At 44.5% G+C, this 21918-nt stretch overlaps 1 protein-coding gene across 1 annotated transcript in view; it reads left to right on the forward strand.

Annotated features, from left to right (window-relative positions):
• LOC147614793 (dynein-1-beta heavy chain, flagellar inner arm I1 complex-like) overlaps window positions 1–21918 on the forward strand; it is a 245393-nt gene that overhangs the window by 101706 nt on the left and 121769 nt on the right. Inside the window, exons 23-33 of the mRNA XM_086780141.1 lie at window positions 3447–3709; window positions 3790–3958; window positions 4107–4262; window positions 4392–4559; window positions 4740–4871; window positions 4965–5168; window positions 5318–5488; window positions 10675–10790; window positions 12826–12988; window positions 16682–16822; window positions 16987–17177. Coding sequence (XP_086636267.1) covers window positions 3447–3709; window positions 3790–3958; window positions 4107–4262; window positions 4392–4559; window positions 4740–4871; window positions 4965–5168; window positions 5318–5488; window positions 10675–10790; window positions 12826–12988; window positions 16682–16822; window positions 16987–17177 — 1874 coding nt within the window. The remainder of the gene's footprint in view (window positions 1–3446; window positions 3710–3789; window positions 3959–4106; window positions 4263–4391; window positions 4560–4739; window positions 4872–4964; window positions 5169–5317; window positions 5489–10674; window positions 10791–12825; window positions 12989–16681; window positions 16823–16986; window positions 17178–21918) is intronic.

Genomic DNA, 21918 nt, shown 5'->3' on the forward strand with positions numbered 1-21918 from the left:
GATTAGCATCATGGCTAATCAATCTCCCTCGGCCGAGCGAACCATTGTTTTTTTCGAAGACGTGCTCGCGGTCCTCTACGCCAAAATAGAGAAAGACTCCAAAACGACCCTCATTGCCTGAATCTTTGGATCTCACCCGTCCCGTCTCCAGGCTCGGGATTGGGTCCTGGCGGCTCAGCCCTCCGACCGCGCTCCACACTTTCGAGATGTTAGGTTGCTTGGAAGAGGTTTTTGACCCTGTTGAGGAAGACCGGAACCGTTTCCCGATTACTCTCAGATTCCCAGGTCTTCCTCGCGCATATTGGCCTATGTTAGAGGTCATCGGGTCTGCCTTTGCGCTAGTTTTTCAAGTGCATGCCCTCCACGCCTTGCCGCCATCTACTGCCCAAGTGGTCAATGCCTCGACGGATGCTGTCCCCAAGGTCGTGGTTCTTGCCCGTGACATTGAGCTCTTTGAGGACTATGTTTTACTTTGGGGCCCTTGTGGCCCTTTGAAGCAACGTATGGAGATTGCAGGTAAACCCGATCAGTGCCGGGTTTGTCACCCCCACAACAGGATCACTTTGCTCGAGATTGCCCTCAGGCTCGAGGTCAGGAGGCCTCGTAAGCGTCCTTCTTAGGCGCCACCTCCCTTGGTTCCTTCCTATCCTTCAGTCCGCCAGGTGTGGTGAGCTGTCTCTCACGCCCGCCCCCCTGGTGCGATTGATGGGAAGGCCTCCTCGGATCATGTACAGATAGATGATGTTTTTGGTCAGAGGGATGTGTCAGAGGGATGTGTCAGCTGATGTTTTTGTGTCAGAAGGATGATGTTTTTGGTCAGAGGGATGTGTCAGCTGATGCATCTTTGCAGAGAGATGATATCTCAGATCAGGATGATTTTGGAGGGGGCGATATGCAGGATGTTCAGCGGAGTGGGGATCATGTATTGCAGGATTTTCAGCATGATGCCATTGCCCTTGATGCCCCGTAGGGCGAATAGGTTTCTTGTACATCTGCAGGTAATGTGCAGGGCCTCGGACAAGGGCATGTCAGTGGACTTTGCCCCGTGGATTTTCCCGTCTTCCAGCATTATGAGATGCGCCCTCAGGTTGCCCATCGTCTTCTTAGATCGGGGGTCAAACCCTCTTCTCTTCCATGAGAATCGTGTCATGGAATGTTCAGGGCCTTGAAGGGCTTCCCACCCGTGGTAGGAAGCGCCTTCTGAAGGACCAGCTTCACCATGCTGTTTACAGGAGGGTCTATGGATGTACTTTTGTTGCACGGACACAAATTGGATAGATCTCAGTGTGGCAAAACTAGTAAGATGCTCTCTGGCCACACCTTCTGGTCCTCGGCAGTTGGGACTAGAGGGGGTGTTTGCATTTCAGTGGTGGCAGCATAGCATCTGTTATGCCTCATGTTATTGGGCACGGTGTTATCATCCCTGCTACAGAGCAGTGGATCTTGATCATGCATGAGGGTCAGAAATTGGGAATCTTGAATATATATGAACCTAATGTGAGAGGTGAAAGGGTGGCCTTTTGGGACACCATTACAAATGTCATTCCCCAGGTTGATCATTGGATAGTGGGAGGAGATTTTAATATGGTTGAGCAACCTTCTGACAAGAAGGGTGGACGCGAAGGGGGTTTACACCCTTTGGAGCGAACCTCATGGGAGAGGTTCACGCTTTCCTATTTTGGCAGGGATTGCTGGACTGAGGATGACTTCCAAAGAAGGCCAAATTCCTTATCTTTCTCTTGGCATAACCGCAGAAGCGGGGATGAGAGCATCTTTGCACGTCTACACAAGTTTTATGTGGATGATTGGTCCTTGGACAGAGGAGGCAGCATTGCTGTTATGCCTGGCACCACCAAATCCGATCATTGCCCCATCGTTTTGTGTCTCAGGGAGCCTGGGGCTCGTTCGCCCTCTCCCCCTGTCCGTATCCTTGACTCTCTTTATCTAGATGCTGACATCTCCCTTGAGATCAGAGAGATATGGAGATCTTGTGACGGTCTAATCCTCATCATAATATTGCGCTAGCTCTTGAGAGGACCAGCCATCATTATCATAGCACTGCCTTTTCCAAGAAAAAGGAGGCTCTGGACAAGGAGAGAGCTATCAGGCGAAGGATTGCTGCTCTTCAGAGCGATGATGTACCGGTCTTTTTTTCTGTACAGGATGGATGGCAGTTGGAGAGATGTGACGTGCAGGACCTTATTGAGGGCCCCCAGATTTGTCCTGTTAGAGTTGTTGGTAGGTTAGGGAAGCGCGTCTTTGTTGACACCCCCCCCCACCAGGGATGTTCAGAGAGAGTGTTAGCCTGTGGTTGTATGGTGGCTGCCCTATCAGACATTTGCATTGGGACCCCGGTGAGTGGGTGTTGAAGGATGCTTGTAACCCCTTGAAAAGCATGCCTTTTTTCAGCTATACGGTACGGAATGCCAGACATCTTATCTTGGGACACATTCAGAGTGTCCCTACTCTTAGACCCCATTGGGAATCTTACGGCATTTCGATGGACATTCAGAGGGTTTTTTGGCGGAGATTGTGGAATTCTTATAGGAAGCCACAGATTTCCTCCTTTATCTGGGTTTCTCTTCATGGTGGTTTGGCCACCAATCAGTGGAGGTCAGTTACTGGTGCTTGCCCAGCATGCCCTAGATGTGCAGGAGTTTCGGAGTGAGTTTACCATTGTTTATGGGGATGCAGGGAAGCACAGAGGGTTTGGTCTGTGATTGCACACCTCTTTGGTAGGATTAAGAGGGATGCTATCATTTCTTTTGGTTCTATCATTTGGTTGACACAGTCTGGGCCACAGCTGAGATTCGAGGGGACTGATAGGAGCTTGGCCATTATGGTTAGGCAAGGAGTTGCTCGGCAGTGTTGTCTTCAGGATTTGCCACTTACACACTTTGTCCCTCCGGCACAGAGGTTAGACAGTTCTTGGGAGATTATTGCTAGCATCTCAGCCTGGAATATCTGGAAGGCTAGATGCACCGAGGCTATTGAGGGTACTCCCGTTCTTGTTTCTCAGTGTCTTTGCAGGATTTGGAGTGATATTATTCACACCATCATGGCTACCTGGGCCAGAATCCCCAGGGATATTCGAGGGCTGCGGAGAGGAAGCGCGGCCAGTTTATGAGAGAGTGGGACATGGTATCTTTTTCACGTCCTCTCTTTCGGGACTCTATTGGTAGCATAGTTTACCTGATTGGTTGAGATCTCCACCTTTCTTGGTGTGAAATCTCCATTTTGTAAAATTTTTTCATACTTAATAAAAGTCTCCTTTCTGAAAAAAAAAAAAAAACTATACCTTGGTCTTAATACATAAAAAGCATGTTTGTGGTGCATTTATTATGGTGCTGTTTAAGGCTTTATGAAAAAGATTTTAGAACATGAGTTTTAAAACTATGGGAAAAGTGACTTGTAGTGGGTCCTCTCAACATACGACTCTTCTGCAGGTTGAAGGATTCCAACAACGATCCCAATCCTTGTGGGCTGGTATGAGTATTTTCGGAATGGAAAAACTATCCAATAAGGAGAATGCAGCGACACTGAAGGATTTGGAGCTGCTAAAAAGCATGTGGATGCTAAAGAAGGAATGGGAGGAGGCATTTGACAGCTGGAAAGATGGGCTCTTCAGTGAGCTAGATACAGCATCCATGGAATCATCAGCTTCCATTTTCAGTAAGCGTGTATTCAAAATCGGACGTGAAACAAAAGGGTAAGAAACATTTATTGAGTATAAGAATTCTAGTGTTTAAGACTATCAATCAAACATGACAATTAGAGATAAACTTGCAGATGGGGGGTTTGGGTTGATCTTAAAGACACCATAGATGCCTTCAAGTCTACACTTCCACTTACTGTTGACCTGCGAAATCCTGCAATGAGATCACGTCATTGGGAACAATTAATGGAGCAAGTTGGGCAAAAGTTTGATCCCGCTTCAAAAGAGTTCACCCTTGCTAAGGTTGACATGCAAATCTATCATCTTTTTACACCTCAGAAAGAATCAGGAGAGTTTTGTTTGCAGAGAAAAGGTTGCTCTTAAGGCTGCAAATGAGTTCAAGCTGGGTATGCTGTTGGACGATCTAATACATGCTATCCTTTTTTTACAGGTTGCGGAACTGCGTTTAGATCTCCATGCAGCTGCCATCAGTGAGCTTAGCATTGCTGCAAGTAAAGAGCTTGCTATTGAGGATGCACTAGCAAAAATAAAGGACGTATGGATGACCCTTGAGCTTGACATAGTCTCTTACAGAGAAGTACCAAAGGTATACACAAGTCTGATTCTTTGTTTGATGCAAGAAGAAAGTATTTATGAAGCTCTATCAGGACATTTCCACTCTTTTTGTACAAATATGTTTTTATGTCATGAACTGAATAATCACACTTTTAGGCAGATCTACAAGGTAAGGAGCACAGAGGATATCTTTGCTATACTTGAAGAGCATAGAGTCACATTATCATCCATGAAAGCAAACAGGGCACATGTCCACTTTGCCAAGGATATACACAAATGGGAGCACGACCTTTCACAAGTGTCTGATACAATTGAAGTGGTCATTCAGGTGTGTTCCAGATTCCTTCACTAATAAACTACATTACCACACAAGAATAGCTTCTCTCTCTCTCTCTTTGTGTGTGTGTGGTAGCATGCATGCATGCATTCTGTGTCTAGACGTACAATTTACACAACATTGTTGATTTTATGCTATTTTCTGGCATTAATTAAAGGTGTTGCTATGTAGGTACAACGGCAATGGTCTTACTTGGAAAGCATTTTTGGTGGTTCTGAAGATATCCGTAAACAATTACCGGGAGAGACTATTCTTTTCAATCAAGTAAATGATAGCTTTGTCACTTCCATGAATAGACTTCAGGTAGGCTCCATTACATCATGATTCTTTGGAAGTTAGAGTAACCGATTTTACATTATCATTTTGAAACCTGAGTGAAACTTTTGATCAATGCAGGAAACCAAAAACGCACGAAAAGCACTTTGTGTGGATGGATTGATGGACCTATTCAATCGCATGGGTCAAAAACTGGAAAAAATCCAGAAGTCATTGGATGATTATCTGGAGCAAAAGAGGCAACAATTTCCGCGGTTCTATTTTCTTTCAAGCGATGATCTACTTGATATACTTGGCCAAGCCAAAGATCCACGGAATGTTCAGGCAAGGAAAATTACTTACATCACATTTAAATATTTTTTGGTTAAAGTCTTTTGAACTGATGCACATACATTAAGTTCTAAACCTTCAATATAAAAGAAAGAATCAAACTGAAAGTGTTTTGGGTATTGACAAAAATTTCTTGTAACCAGCCTCACCTGAAGAAATGCTTTGAGGGAATAAAGAAACTTGAAATCCATGCACCTGGGGAAGAGGGTCGTCGCCAATTTGAAACAACTGGTGTTTTCTCCCCTGATGGAGAGTATCTCCCTTTTGCAACCCCTGTAGTACTGGATACTCCACCAGAAGAATGGCTAAACAGGGTATGAACTCCAAACAGCAAATCTTATTGCTTATTGTCACTATTTGTGTTCTACAGTTGTCTGTGGGCCATTCAAGTGGTTAAATGTTGCCTTCATGCTTGTTAAGTGTAATTGCATCATCGAGCTTGAAACTGCCACCGCCCCCCCTGTGATCTGTGTTGCCTGAGCCTCCTCCCCCTTCCCCGCATCGTCTTCGCTAGTGCGCCCTCTCCCCTCTCTCCCATCGCCCAACCCCTTCTGCGCAGCCTCACCCCGCTGTCCGCCTGCGACCCCCTCTCCTCCCCTTGTCCCACGTGTGCCCCCCTGATCCGCGTGCGCCCACCCCCAAAAGTGCCCCCCTCTCCCCCCGTTATTTTCTCTGCCTGCACCCACCCCCCCCCCCCCCCCCCCCCTTCTCTGCTCACCACGTTGTCGTGACGTGGGCGGTATCGCCGGGAAAGTGCGAGACTTCTGGCTGTGAGAGTAGCTTCAAATCCCAGCAAGGAAACAAAACATAAAACTCTTCAAGGGGCACCACCAGCAGAGGCTGGAACCATAATATTTACATACCAAATCTAAGCAAGACATATGAGTTATACCAAAAACCATCATAAGCATCATGGCTCAAACCAAAATCCAAGGTTATAACTTTCTCGTCTGTCTGCAGAACCCAGGGCTTCACTCTCTCTCTCCTCTGTAGACTCACGAACCTTCCCTTATCCCAAACTAAAGTAACCACTCGCCATGTACACAAAAGGAGCACCCCCCCCTTGTAAGGCAAGGGACCTAATACAACCCATAAGAGCATCAATGGAGCAACTGCCAAACTGTTGATACATATGTTTATTGGGTAGCATCATGCTTGAATAACAACTTTAATCCATCAATGCATCATAGATCCAACTCATTAAGTCCCAACAAGTGATATCTTCAAGGATTGTCTATCTACTCCTTTTATACATTGATGTTATAGGTTATGCACATCCAAAGATAGAACAAGTTTACTTTGTATTTGTATCCATGGATAAGGACGGTCTCCCAGCTAGCATGCATCAGCCTCTACCATATCCATAGCACCTGCACTTCTAAAGTAAATCTCCAAACCACTCTAGAATTTTCTGATGTGCCTCTCCTGCCCTTTCAACTGCCTTCTCATCATTCACATCATAACGAGTAGTCCATTCATTGACCGCACCTGGATATATGTTCACAAAACTCTTTACCTCCTTTTTGGACTCTAAAATCTCTTGAAACTGTTTTGCCCAAGCAGGCGGAGTCCTATGGTCTATTTCTGCCGCCAAAATCGCTAAAGGAGTCTTTACATCTTTGATATCATCAACAGTGACAAAAGAAGGATGGCAAAAGACTGCAGCTTTCAGACAATCATCCTTTGCCAACTCCACGACCACTTTAGCTCCTCTGGTTGTTGCAAGTGACTCCTCGGCTTCAGTCGACGCCAGCAGAGCAGCTTATACTCACAAACGACAGCCTCAGCTTCTACACGATTACCTAGGCATCTCTCCAAGGCTTCAGCTCTTCATCCTTTGCATGAAATCGGCAGTGCATCACTTCATTTTTCGAATTTTTCAGGAAGCGTATCACTCGATGAAGCTTCAATTCCTCTCTAATTCAAACCCCTACAAGGCTTGAACAGAAGTTATCTTCACAAAACGAGATATTCTGCAAAATTCAAACTCTGGTTTTTCCTTCACTCCTGTTTCTGCATATCCCCCCCTTCGTAGCTCTGATTTCTGGTTCTTTCCCATTTTTCCCCGCAAGAGATTCGGGCTCCATTCGCTTTTGCAGCTAAAAATTCGAATTTCCCCGATTTGAAATACACTGCGCCTCCTTTTTTCTTGCTTAAAATTCGGATATTCCATTTTTTTAAAAAAGAAAGCCTTCGTATTTTTGCCACGCAAGCCACCACCTTCGAATACGTCTCCAGCTGCTCTCTTTGCTAGGCGGACTTCCACACCACTTATACTTAAGGCCAAATGTGGGGGCCTTGCATCACTTCCCTTTTTCTCCAAAGTATCTGTGTTACGGAGCTTTTGCAGCTTGCTTTGCACCAGTTTGACAGCTGCACGATTGCCAGTAGCCAACGCGTACATCAAAGGAGTTTGGCCAACCGAATCCTTCGCACTGGTCCATGTCATTGCCCATAACTCTTCTGGAGCATTTGTCAATGCATCCACGACACCATCAGCAGCACGAATGCTAGCAGCAACATGAAGAGGTGTAAGCCCATCATAACTGGGTGTATCAGGCATGTCTGCTATGACAATGGGAAAAGTATTTCCCTTAAGCCGGTGTCCCTCCACCTCGATAAAACTATGCCCCATATTATTGAAAGGTCCCACACAAAAGGTGATATCATCTGGCATCAAACCTTCCAGTAGCATCAGTAAAAAAAATCCAAAGCGTTCTCATTATATCGATTCTGAGCAAGTGCAGAAATCATGGCATTCCAAGACACGATATCTCAAAAAGGCATTCTTTCAAAACCAATTCTTACATCATACATGCTCTCACATTTCCCATACATGTTGAGAATGAGATTTTAGAGCAGTGACTATTCCCCATAACTCCCTCTTGATCTGCGGATATTTTCGCTGACGAATGCTTAATACCTTTGCTCCAAATCTGATTACATACCTGTGATCATCCTCATCATCTTGCCCTACTGCCCATCCTATCCCAGTAGGACTAGTATCAACTGTAACAATCACAGGCCTGCCACACTCATAATCTGCCTTCCTTAGAGTAGGTAATGATTGGAGCAGATATTTCAGCTTCCGCATAGCTTTATGAAAAATTGCCACGATGGGCTAAATAAAACCACGAATGGCTAGATACAAACTCGCCTCATGTACAAGGTCGGGATCAAATAGTCGAAAGGTGGAGGAAGATGCACTTCCCCTCCGGCTGGCCGCTCTATGAGGAGAAGGCTATCTCATAAGGAAGGGGGGGGGAAGGGGAATATCCACACAGGGGTCTCTAAAGCAAAGTGGGATCACCACCTCTATCGGTGAGAAAAAGGCCAGGCAACGAGAGCCTCAAGAAAGCTTTCGACCACTTCCGTATGCGGTTAGAGCCACCCTGCAACTTCCCCCACTCACCGCGAAGGGTATGGATGATGTCGAGCCAAGTTCTCCTGATGGACAGCAGAGTGTGGGTACCCTTGATGGCTTCGTTGCATCTATCTCTGCATATGTACTAGGCTGCAATGCTACTGCAAATCTCCCATCTTTGGTGTGAGCCGGGTCTCCGGTGGTGGTCAGTAGATGGGGTTGTGACTGGTACTGTCGAAATGCGACGGTGACAAACTTGAAGGGCTAGCCCCCCACCATACTCTTCATAAGCCCTGTCAACCTGAGCCTTTGTGGCCCAAGCAACGATGTCCCATGTAAAGATCCGGGTTGAGGCGCTATCAACCGTGAAGATGTGAAGAATCTGTTGCCAAACTTGCTGAGCCTTTAGGCATTCCCAAAGACAATTTTACTGAGACTCTTGAGGGTGGCCGCACCTCGTACATGCTGTTGGTCGACCTCCAATGGCCAACCACATGCCAATTGCAAGGCTCCTGTGTGCCATCAGCCAATGAAAGAGGGTGATCTTTTGAGACGGAAAACTGTCCTATAGCCTCTTCCAAAAATCCGAGACAAAAATATGGTATATGCAAAAAAGGGGGCATCTAGAGTGTTCTCTTGATCAATAGGATCATGCGAGGTGGTCCACTCTCTTGGGTCCCACCGGAGACGCGGGACAGGTCGGCTCCCCCATATCCATAGCCACCAAAATCTCTCCCTGGTCACCTTGGCCGGCAAGGGGTCTATGTGCCACTCACGTGACCGAAATCCAATCACCCTCACTTGCTGTAAGGTGCAACCAGTGAAATCCTCCAAGGGGGCCCCGGATCTCTCTTATTTGCCAAATAGAAAAAGTGAGCAAACTAGTGCCCTCATCCGCTCCGTGGACTGCCAAAAGAATATCATGCCTAGTAAACACGCCTAGCCACAGAGGGGGGGTCGGGTCGCTCCTGAGAAATAGCAGGTCGATGTCGATGATGAGCCTTTCTCTATGTGAGGCCTCTTTCTTGAACCTCCGGGGGTAACTACCTGTGTGCAAGCCAATCTCTAAGGGACCTGGTAGGTCCTATGCTCAACGTGCCCCATGATACATGAGGTCGGGCCCCCAACATATGGCCACTGGGTAAACGGATCAAGGGGTTCGATATCAATGGCTACGGAAGACGCTTCTGTGAGGCAGCTGGAGTTAGCTCCCTAAGGGCCGGCCGGAGGTGATCCCAAGCTCGGAGTAAACTGGCTGCATATCTGTCCTCAAAAGTTGTGCTAAATCCACAGGCCTGACATCTTAGGTGGTCCCAAGAAGGGTGATGGGTCTCCACTTCCGGATCTCCAATCTGTCACCACCCTCCTTAGGAATCAAGTGTATCAAGCCCTTTGAAATGCTTTCTGGCATGGCACCTGTGATCATAATCTCATTGAAGGCAACTCGAATGCCGCCTTCCATGAGGTCCCTGTGGTGGCGAAGAAAGAAAGAAACTGGAAGCCTATCCACCCCCGGGCATTTTTCCCTAGGAAGAGCTGTCAATGCCTCCACTAGCTGCTCTGCAGTGAAGGGAGTCAATAAGAAGGACCGAAGAGCAAGGAAACCACCTCTCTCGTGTGTCGCCAGACCCTCTTGGCCCAGCAGGTTTGGCAGCGGATTCTCCACATTTTAATGATGGACAAGACCGGCGCTAGCGGCTTGGCCCTTTTCTCACAGATAGAGGTGGTGATCCCACTTGGCATTATAGAACACCTGTGTGGTTATTCCCTCCCCTTCCCCCTGTATGAGATAGCCTTTTCCTCATAGAGTGGCCAGCCGGAGGAGAAGTGCATCTTTCTCTACCTTTTGATTCTTTGAGCCTTGCCCTGTACATGGAGGCGAGTTTGCATCTAGCCCTTCGTGGTTGTATTTAGCCCTTCGTGGCTGGTTTTTTTGTTAACTAATAGAAGGATGTTTTTCCCGGGGAAAAAAAAGTGTAATTATAATCCCCTAATATTTTCTATCAGCCTTGTTTTTCCGAATTTAATGAATCTTTTTGTACTTTGATTCCTTTAAATTTCCAAATTTTGAAAAATATTACTTAAATCATTTGGATGTAATAAATAAGCATTGATATTGACCATATGCACTCACAGGTTGAAGCAGCTATGTACGCTGCAGTAAAGCTGCATCTTGTTAAAGCCCTTGAAGATAGCAAGCTTGCAAAGAAAGACAAATGGGTGAAAGACAATGCTGGTCAATGTGTCATAAGGCATGTTATGGCCCCGACTTAATTTTTAGGAGGATATGAACCTTTTGGAAAAAGAACACAGCAAAAATTATAGACATACATCAAATAAGTGTAGCAATTTTTTATTTGACTACATGATTCGAGTAAGTTTTATTTTGTGATGGGTTTAATGTTGTGAAAAGAATACTTTGCAGGAAGGTTAGTGGCACCTTCATGTTTTTTTTTTTTCAACTTAAAACATTTTCAAGAGCCTTGAATGATTGAATTATGTAGTGGACTGGGTGCGGGGCGGGGGGGGGGGGGGGGGTGGTGGGGGGGAGTGTGCACAGAAGAGGCTGTCAGGATCCTTATACAGCATGATTGGGATGAAATTTTCAAACAAGGAGGCTCCTCTCTTGGGGCTCTTAACAGATGAGCTTGCAGTTCTCATTGACAGATTGTGTGGTGAGGATCCACCTGAGCTGAGACAATAGTCTACATTCCCTTCTGTGCAGCTGATGTAGCACTATTTTGTCACACAGCAGAGGGCTCACATAGATGTTTGGATGCTGTAGAGGGGTATGTTTCCCGTGGTATGCACATGTGAAATCATGAGGGGTGTGTGAGTTATCCCACATGAAGCTAAAATGTATGCCAAGCAACATGCTCATGCACAATGCAATTGTACTTTGGATAATCCACCCATCATCAAGTTTTCTACACGTGCAATTCAGCTTCTTGAGTATGAAACCCTGCCTGGGAGTCTAGCCAAATGACTTGTAATCATAATTATTCACATCGGTGAATACTCATATGGATAGCCAAGCTCGTGACATTAAGCATACTGTAGATCATCACGGATGCCCACATTAGCCTCCCCTCTTCTCTCGTGTTGGCAATGGTCAAATAGAGCATGGCGACAGGTTAAAGCATACCTTTCACTGGTTTCCCCTTTGGATGAGAGGGATAGGGAACACATCACATGGAGTGCTTATTTGGTCGATTACTTAGGACATCCACTAGCTTCTCGGGATACAAGTAGTCGTCCAGATGGCAGAGGGTACCAGTCTCCATAGTAGGCACTTGGAGAGTCTTAAGACAGCTGCCCTTGCCCAAGTGCCACACCATCACTTAGAACTTGTGAGGCACTCGTAGAAGTAGACTGATAGAGCATTACCCTTCAAGGGGTACATCAGATTGAGGGCAAACAGGTTCATTGGCTGGGCGTCTTCTCAGGTATAAGTGTTCCCTTCGAGGTGATTTGTATCCTTTGGGATCAGGGAGGGGAGAGCTTTTATGAGGTGGCAAGTGGCTGGAGACATGTGAGACTGCAATAGTAGGAGCTGATGGGGGATTCCATTCTTCGAATGATTATTGTGGTTAATGATGAACATTAGCACAGATCCTCACCCCTTTCTTGTGATGGGTAATCCATGGCATCTTTGGCTTTTTGGTGGATGTCATCTCTAGGTCTGCCATGGGATCCAAGAGAGTGGAAATGGGTTGATGTAGACTTGGCTTGGGAGATCATTAGCCTCTTACTACATGACAGCTCTAGAGATAGAGATGCACAGAGGCTCTAGATGGGGCCCTGACTTATGTCTCTCAATCACTCTCGGTAATCTGGCAGGATATTGCACACACCCTCTTGGCTATTTGGGCAGGATTCAGGGTTTCTCATTGGTTGCTGTGGTCAGGAGAGCTTCTTTCATGAGAAAGTGTGCCCATAGTCTTTTCTTCATATATGTAGCCACAATGTCTTCATGGCGTCTCCACTGTCCGGATTGGTTATGGCGGTCTCAAATTTATCTATTTATTATTATTATTATTATTATTATTATTATTATTTTGGGCTTGATTTGGTATGACATGATTTTTTTTTAATTTGGACATACTGAATATAAGTTGATTTTCTTGCAAAAAAAACAAAAAACAAAAATATAATTTTGAGTCTCTTAACTGGATTGATGATTCTTGTTCAATTTCTGGTATGTTCTCCAAACTTTGAACTCCATTATTTGCAATCAAATGCAAATCCAAGCTGAATAAACCCTGGGGTTTTGATATATGATGATAGTGCTGGACAAATGAAATGGACATCTGATTGTGAGAAAGCGCTTTGTGGAACAGAAACAAGCAAAGCAAGCTTGCGAAAGCTATTGAAGAAATGGATAAGCTACCTTAACAAGCTTACAGATATGACCAGAGCACGCATCTCAAAAATTGACCGTAACAAAGTCGTGAGTACAGATTGCTTTTCAATTTACATGACTTTCTTTTATGTGACTAGTGTGCAAGCCTAATGTATCTTTTTTTTTGCATGAAAATGAACTTCTACTAAGCATGACTGTATTCGAAAAAATTCAAGATGAAGTTCTGTAAAAGCGATTCATGCAGAAGAGAAGTGAGGCTGTTGTAACCAATCTGGAATGTGGCAATGACATGAAAGCCCCGTCGCTGAATATGTACAATAAAGACCACAGGCCCACTTTCTCATGAAGCAAGCTCTGCTGTCCATTATGGCACATGAGGAGCCATGAATCCTATCCCATGTAGCCGAGAGGCGGCATACCAGGTGGATGTAGAGTCTATCTTAAGAGTAATTGCCATTTGGCTAAGGGACTCAGCTTCCAAATTATGTCCCCCTTTCTGATACCTCAGCTCAAAATCATACTCTTATAACATCTTAGCCCATATGGCTTGCTGCCACAAAGGTCTCGTCGGTTAAAGGTCCACATGATACTCTCATGATTACTTCGGATTTCAAATTTAGCATGGTATAAGTAGTGGCTCCATTTCCGCAAGACATGAATGATGGCAAAAATCTCCTCGTCATATGCTGAATAATTCTGCTTTGCACGGTCCAACTTCTTGCTTTCAAAAGAAACTGGTTTTTCTCTATGAATGAGGACTCATGTACTTCACTTTCTTTGCAAAGAAAATCACACTTTCATTACTTTGCATAAGTAGAGTTCTCTCTTAGCAATTAAAACACCTTTCTTAGATGTTGAATGTGCTCTTTCTTTGATCTACGATAGATTAGAATATCATAAAAAAATACTACCATAAACTTCTTAAAAAAGGTAGACAGTATGCATGACTATCATAAAAGTGGCTGGTGCATTGGTTAATCCAAAAGGAATTACTTTGAACTTGAAATGCCCATAATGAGTCATAAATACTGTTTGGGTATATCCTCAGACCTAATGCTGTCAGGCGTTTGTCCTTGCGACCAAACCCTCTCCAAGATTCCCTAAACACTACATCAACAATGGTCAATCCAAATTGATATCGGTAGGCTCAGGCTCACAACCCAACTGCTGCTCCGAGTACATCGGATCACCCCGGAGCATAGGGGTCAAGGTTTCCATCCGTATAGACCCAACCAAGAGGGCCCATGTGTCCCATACCACATGACCCATCCCGAACGATCGATGGCAGACTGTGTGAATCACTATGGATTGGTAGGATTGGGTTAGCACTTTCATGGCGGAGGTTCTGATCATTATAGCACACGACTACAACAATACAATGCTGCCCCGCTCCACCTATAACCCTCGCTTATATATAGCCCTTTTCAATAAAATCTATACTTATGGGACTACTCACTTATGAGTTATTATAATTTATAAGCCTTGATCCTTATAATGAGCCTGCTTTTCTAATCCCCAAGTCTCCTAGCCCCCGGATTGGGTCGGCTACCTCTCTGGTTATCAATAGGTAAGTAACATACTTCCCCTCCTAAGACATTTACGTCTCGGAAATAAAGTCAAGAAATCTATGCTTCAAACAAGTGTCTCATTGGTTTTAGGGTTAGATTTATGTGTAGCATGAAGCAGAGTGACCAAAGAGAGTGAGAGTGAGCTTGCATGATGTAGATACAAGAATGAGATAATGAGATAAGGTTTAAAGTACAAGATGTGACCTCTAAAGGTCACTTACACACCATAAGGGTGTGTTTACACACGAGGGAAAAAACCCTTTGATATACAAAGATAAAAAGTGCCCCGTGTGGAGAATGAATACTCCTAGTTGACACATCACTACTATAAGTCCCCCATTGTAGTGATGATGTGAACATGTATAGAGTAACTGCAGATCAATCTTTAAGAGTCTCCCGATTAGACATGATGAGGAAGTGAGCTTGTGGATGATACAACATGTGTCCTAGATGCCACCATACAAACACTCGCCTCCTTCAAGATGGCCTTGGACATTTTTTTTTTGCCTCGCAGCAAGGGTCCTTATCAATTGGTTTTGGGTCAGTAACAGGTTTCTCACAGGTTGGGGTTTAGATATTGGCTTCAGGGGAACTCCTCTCACATACTTGGGTTGTTAGATGGGTATTGATATTTCCTCTACGTAGAAGTTCTACCTCTGCATAGAAGTTTTGCCCCAGTTTTGGAAGCATCCGTAAACATTATTGATCAGTACTTCCCATGCAGAGCTTTGCTTTGCAAGGTTGTAATTATAGGGTTAGCGCGGGAGGATTTTTTTCTTGTGATTTCCTTCCTTATAATCTTTTCTTTGGGAGAGAGTTGAGGCAAAGCCATAGATGGATTTTCACCTCAACCGACATCAGTTTGCCTTCCAGTCTTATGTTTACCACCATCACCACTACCTTGTGCAGTTTGGGAGGCTTCTTGAGGTAGAGGCAGCCCATTATGCAGAATGAAGCAAGAGATGATGCTGACATACCTCTTGGAGCTTCAGGATATATGCAGTGGTTCAGGTGGGATAGTGCTCCAGCTTCTTTACTTCGATCATGGAAGGCTTTCAAAATCCTTCTTGAAGATCAGAGGAGCTGAGCTATGCACTATCTTAGAGGGATCAACAAGAGAACTGTACAGATTGACACAGCTATTTCCTTGGAGTGGTCCATAGGAGACACTAGATCCACTGAACGAGTCAGACTGTTAGGGGTCTTCTCCGGTATAAGAGTTCCTTTTCAAGTGAACAGGATCCTCTGGGAGGGAAGAAGGGACAATTTTGTTTTTCCGAGTTAAGTTTTAATGTGGGATGTTGGGGTGACAAGATGAGGATATTATACAGGATGCACAGATTGAGCTAGTTAGGATCGTTTTCCAGCTTTGGAAGGGTTGGTTCATTGACCCTCTTCCAAAGTTGGAGAGCGTACGTGGTTTGAATTTTGAAGACTAGTGGTTACATGGAGGATTTTGTTATCAAACACCTGCAATGGGATATAAGAAAATGTATCCACAGATAACCCTCTCACTAGCATGCCTTTCTTTCAACATATAATCCTGAACCCAAAAGATTTCAGATTTGGACTAGATGGCTGAGACCCTAGCATGCCTCATTGAGAGAGCTTCCAGGTGACACAAGATGTTTGTAGAGAGATTATAAAGTCACTCTTGAATAGAAAGATCTAGCTTTTCTTTTGGTTTTCTTCTATTCATGGAAGGGTTGCAATGAACCATTGGAGACTTTTGGATTGAGCGCCTCATGCCCACACTATTCTCATGTTCTGTAGTCCATCCCGCATTGTTTGTGCAACTGTAGACAGAAATAGGAATGTGATTGTTTTGGTTTCCATTTCTTCATTGCTTGGTAGATTCTCCTGATTCACTGGTGATATCACTTGGGGATCCATTGCACCCATGATAAAAGAGGGTTGAGGATCTATGTACCATGTCCATCATTGAATCCAGCCAACTTTGATCGTATGAATAGTAGCATTCTCCATCGGCTCGTGATCTCTCAATCTAACAGGTCTCCGACCCTCTTACCACCTCGCAAAAAACTCTCTTTTCCCCCGGTCCCAAAGGATACAAATCGCTTGTAAGGGAACGACTGTGCCTGAGAAGCCAGCCAATGAACTGATACATGGCTTTTAGTTGCAAGTCCTTATTTTCAGGCAAGGGTTTTTTTCATGTATCTTATTTGTCTTCCTTCTTTTTGTCTTTTTCCAGACAGCCTTAATAACCATTGAAGTTCATGCACGGGATGTGATTGAAAAGCTCATGAGAGTATCTTGTACGTCTTCTAATGATTTTGAATGGGCTTCACAGCTGAGATTTTATTGGGAGAAAAACGATTGTGTGATTAAGCAGGTATGAACTGCACAGCAAGAGTATTTCTCAATATTAATGGAAGGTTGCATAGTTGACTCCATAATCAGTACAGGTTTTTTGGATGCACCCAACTTTTGACATCAATGAAAACCTAGACACAAGGTATTCTGGCGTTATTATTGACCCATTCTCTATATTTGCAGGTACTATCCATATTTTCTTATGGGTATGAATATCAAGGAAACAATGGGCGTTTGGTTATCACCCCATTGACGGATAGGTGCTACATTACATTAGGTGCAGCACTCTTCACCCGTAGAGGAGGGAACCCACTAGGGCCTGCAGGAACAGGAAAAACTGAAACTGTGAAGGATCTGGGTAAAGCACTTGCCAGGTACAGATTTTTGACTTTTAAGGGAGGCCATTGTAAAGGGTGCTTTTTTTTTTCTTTTTCAGAAAGAGACTTCTATTAAGTATGAGAAAAACATACAACAATCACAGCTATAAGCCGGAAAAGAATAGAATCACCCCAATATGTAAGGTGATTTCAACCGCTCAGGAGCATCATGATGCCATGTAAGACGTGTGGTACTAGAGGAAAAGAAGATGCCATGGTCCCACTCCCGCATAAATATCACGCGCTTCATCTATGCAGAATGAAAGGGCCCCTAAATACGAGCCCAAGTAGCCATAAGAAATCACTAACCCAAAAACCAACAGATTTGTGCCAATTATTGATTGCCCGTGCTGCCAAAAGGAACTCCTCTAGTGCTACCCGGAAGGAACATAAGCATATATGTGAAGCCTCCAAGAACATGGCTGTGTCATCAGCTAACTTAGAGTCGACCCATTCCTCTTGACTACGAAGAGGCAACCTCAATCCCGAAATATCAATAGTGGAGCGAAGAAAGATGCTCATGGCCTCTGCAACTATGATATATAATAATGGGACTAAAGGGCAGCCCTGCCGTACTGAGCGAGAAATCTCAAACCTCTCTCCTCTATCACCGCAAGCGAGCACTCTACTGTGGGCATCACGATACATGAATGAAACTCCCTTGATCCATCTCAGAGAGAAGCCCATATGGCTAAGAGTTGTAGGAAATATGAAAATGAGAGCAAAACTAGAAATGAAACACAAAGCTTAGACATACCTTGAGATGAGTGTAGACAAGACACAAGATTGATTGATTATTGATGTGACACCTACAATTTATAGGTGAGAAGTACAAGATTGAGTAGACTCACTTATGGGATAAAAGTAGAGGTGCCACATGGCACTAGACTCAAGACTAGAAGAAGTACACCTAGTGTGCACTTATCTCCAACACCCTCCTTAAGTGGACACTAGGAGGAAGACAAAAAGACAAGACTATGACATGACAAAAGATAAGACCAAGACAGAGAGACTAGACAAGGATTGAGAGACAAGCTAGAAGACAAGATGGACAAGACTAGAAGACAGACATAAAGACCTATAGACTGAGAGACAAGACAGAAGACATGACAGACAAAGATCCTGAGACACCCCTCCTCAAGTGATATCCTCATATGGGTCACAAGGGTAGGGACAAGAGTGGATCATAGACAGAGAGAGAGAGAGACAATCAGCCAGTAGAGTAGTCCCACAGAGAGAGAGAATGTCAGATAGACATGAGAGAGACTGACAAATAGAAGATAAATGGGGACATAGACAAAATGCCAAGAGAATGTGGGTAGCTAATCCACAAAAGAGAGGCATATAGACTGATAGACAGAGTGTCAAAGACATGTGACAGGATAGACACACAGGATAGACACATAGATAGAGAGACTGACTGATTGTAGATAGACAGAGAGATGGACCTTGATAGATAATCCCTCCTCAAGGGCAATCCTCCTGCTAGAGTGAGTAATGCAGGGGTGCCTCTTGGATAAGGACAAAGATAAGTCCATGTAGACAAAGAAATATGATATTACCCCATGATCTACATCATTGGTGATCAATGGTGGTAGATAGCATGAAAACATAGACAAATATGAGAGAGATGGGAAGGTCTTACCATATTTGGCAGTGTCTAATCCCGTACAAGATAGAGATTCAGAACTGAGATTTTTAATTTTTCAAGAGATAGAAAATAAACTGAAAATAGAACATAACATACACTGGATAATCCACTTTGGTTTTTACCTCAGGTCTTCCACCCTTTCAGGGGTAACCAGAGAGAAAGAGAGCTGCGAACAGAGATTTTTGCAAATAGAGAGAGATGTGGTACAGGGCCACGATACCCAGAGAGACAGGAGAGCGAGCAGAGGTGGAGAATTTGTTGCAGAACCTCGGGCAGCTCCTGGAGAAGTGCAGCCTGTTGAAGAAGGTGGCGCAGAATTTCAGGAGCAGCATGCGGGCCAGGAGCAGGAGCAGATGTCGGGGCAGATACAGCGTAGAAAATGGTGGACAGAAATCTGCGCAGATAGGTAGCAGAACGGCGTCTTCCAGAGCAGCTGCGCAGGTCCAATTTTGATAAAAAGGTATAGAAAGGGTGGGCGGCAGATTCGTTGCAGCCGAACATGGGCAGCTTCCACATGGTCCAGTAGCGCCCGTCGTAGTAGCCGCCCCCTTTGAAGTGCTCGGGTGTGAGAGCCGGCAGGTAAGACAGAGTCTCGAACCTCTTGTTATCATACGGCTCCCACACAAGCATGCAGCTGACGCGGCTCCCATTGGATATGCTCAAGGGATTCGCAGAGTTGGGCGCAGCTATGGCCAAGGAGGAGGTGATGGTAGAAGCCATGGTAACCTCGACAGATTGGTAGTGGTGCATGAGTTTGGGAGAGAAAAAACAGGGAAACCCTAAAACCATGGCTCTGATACCATGTAGGAAATATGAAAATGAGAGCAAAACTAGAAATGAAACACAAAGCTTAGACATACCTTGAGATGAGTGTAGACAAGACACAAGATTGATTGATTATTGATGTGACACCTACAATTTATAGGTGAGAAGTACAAGATTGAGTAGACTCACTTATGGGATAAAAGTAGAGGTGCCACATGGCACTAGACTCAAGACTAGAAGAAGTACACCTAGTGTGCACTTATCTCCAACAAGAGTACCCTCAAGGAAGTCCCAATCCACTCTATCACAGGCCTTCTCAAAATCCAAGAGCAGAATGATAAGGGCTGATTGCTCGCTTTAGCCCATTCGACGGCCTCCCAAAACAAGAAAATGTTATCAAAATGCTCGTGCCGTGTAAGAATCCATTCTGAGTATCATGAATGACATCCTGCAAAATTGGCTGCAATCTGATGCTCACTGCCTTAGCAAGAATCTTATAGGCAGTCCCAAGTAAGGTGATAGGTCTCCAACTGGCGAATCAATGTCTTATCCCCGCTCTTAGGAATACCCTCTGTGAGAGAAGAAGGCATAGAACGTGTGTCCCACATCTCCTGCAAAGCTGATGCAATCTTAGCCCCAATCTCATCCCAAATAGTAATGAAAAAAACACGGGAGAGGCCATCCTCCCCTAGACACTTACCATGAGGTAAGGCATGAAGAGCATGATTGAACTCCTGCATAGAAAAAGGGGCATCCAGAGCGGCACATATCTTCTTAGTGATCAAATGTGGCAATGCATTATTCCAAGGCTTCCTCTGTGCCCTGTGTCTCAAATCAGAGTGCGGCTCAACGCTAAGAAGCTGGTGATAGAAATCAGTGGCAATCTGTCTAACCATAAGAGGATCTGAGGGAAGAGTGCCATGTGAATCCTGCACGACTGCCTGACACTATCTTTGGCATGAGATGGGCCGTGAGAAGCAAAGAAATGTTTGTTACGTCTGCCACCCATTTGTGTCTTTAGAATATATCGAAAATATCATGTTCAAATGCATTGAAAGAGTTTATTTTTTGAACTTGTCCATTCAGATGGTGAACATTGCCATCTCCTTCTCTCACCATAGAAATTAGGGTGAACTATTATTAAGCTAAAAAAAGTATCGTTAACTGCTTCTCTTTGAGACCAACATCTATTAGATGCACTATTTTTCTCTTGGGCTGCTTGTTGGCCTTAGACCACTGCATGCCAAGATTGCTTGTGGAGGCATAGGATTGCAACAGGCACCTACACCTTATGAGAACAAAATGATGATATTCTGTTAAGGATGAAATTGAAAAACGTAGTATGGTTGGCAAGCCATTTAAAAAAAATTCTTTTCTCTTTTTCTTTCTTTCAAGAAAGAAAGGAACTTATATTAAGTATGAAAGAAACAACACAAGAGCCAAGGCTGAAGGAATTAATACACTATGAAAAATACGTGGCCAAAAACAACAAGATAAGTGAGACAGAGATTCAGTAAAGAATCGACAATTTTCTTATTCACTGAGGAAGCTCTTCCAGTTGGCAATTGCAGATGCGAAGGAGCCTTGTATACTTGACTGAATGGCCATAAGTGAATGCACAATCCCCACAGATTCTCCCCCAGTGGCATTTGGTCCATTTGCGGACATAGTTATACCATCTTTGGGCGGGAGACCCGTTGGGCACTCGTGTTGCTACTATGTAAGGATCCACTCAAGGAAAATAAAGTGTTTGCACAATATGAATCCAGATGCAAGAAAGGGTATGAGGAGGTAGGATTTGAGTTCTATCCATGGCCTCTATGCATCTGGCTCTCTATATGTGCCAAGCTCAGATGCTGGCCACCATTTTTTAGTAAGTATCAATAGGAAGATGGAAATGTAGACTGGCACTGCATCTTTGTGGCAAAACTCAATCATATGACCATGAATCCTAATATAGCGAATTGGGATTCAAAGCTCTCATGAAAGATAACAGTCCAGACAGAGTCAGCCAGCTAACACTCTTGGTCTTGGACTGCTCCTCAACCACTGGTGATTCCATCTTGATCTTTGCCGATGCTGACATGAACTCTGCTAGCCTTTGACTGCCAATACTTTTGAGTGTCAAACTGCTTCCGTGCTTGTATCAAAAGCATACAGTGACAGATGCCGTGGATGTGTGAAGCCACTGGGACAAAGATCATGTCAGCTTCTTGAAGAACCATGGCTACCTACCTAGAGTTGACCTAGTCATCCATGCCAACTAACGCTACACGCAAGACCAAGCACAGGACCCTATGCACATGCACAATGCTGATTATG

Source organism: Cibotium barometz, chromosome 41, assembly GCF_041138505.1.
Source record: "Cibotium barometz isolate CiBa-2024 chromosome 41, ASM4113850v1, whole genome shotgun sequence".
In the NCBI taxonomy this organism is placed as follows: domain Eukaryota; kingdom Viridiplantae; phylum Streptophyta; class Polypodiopsida; order Cyatheales; family Cibotiaceae; genus Cibotium; species Cibotium barometz.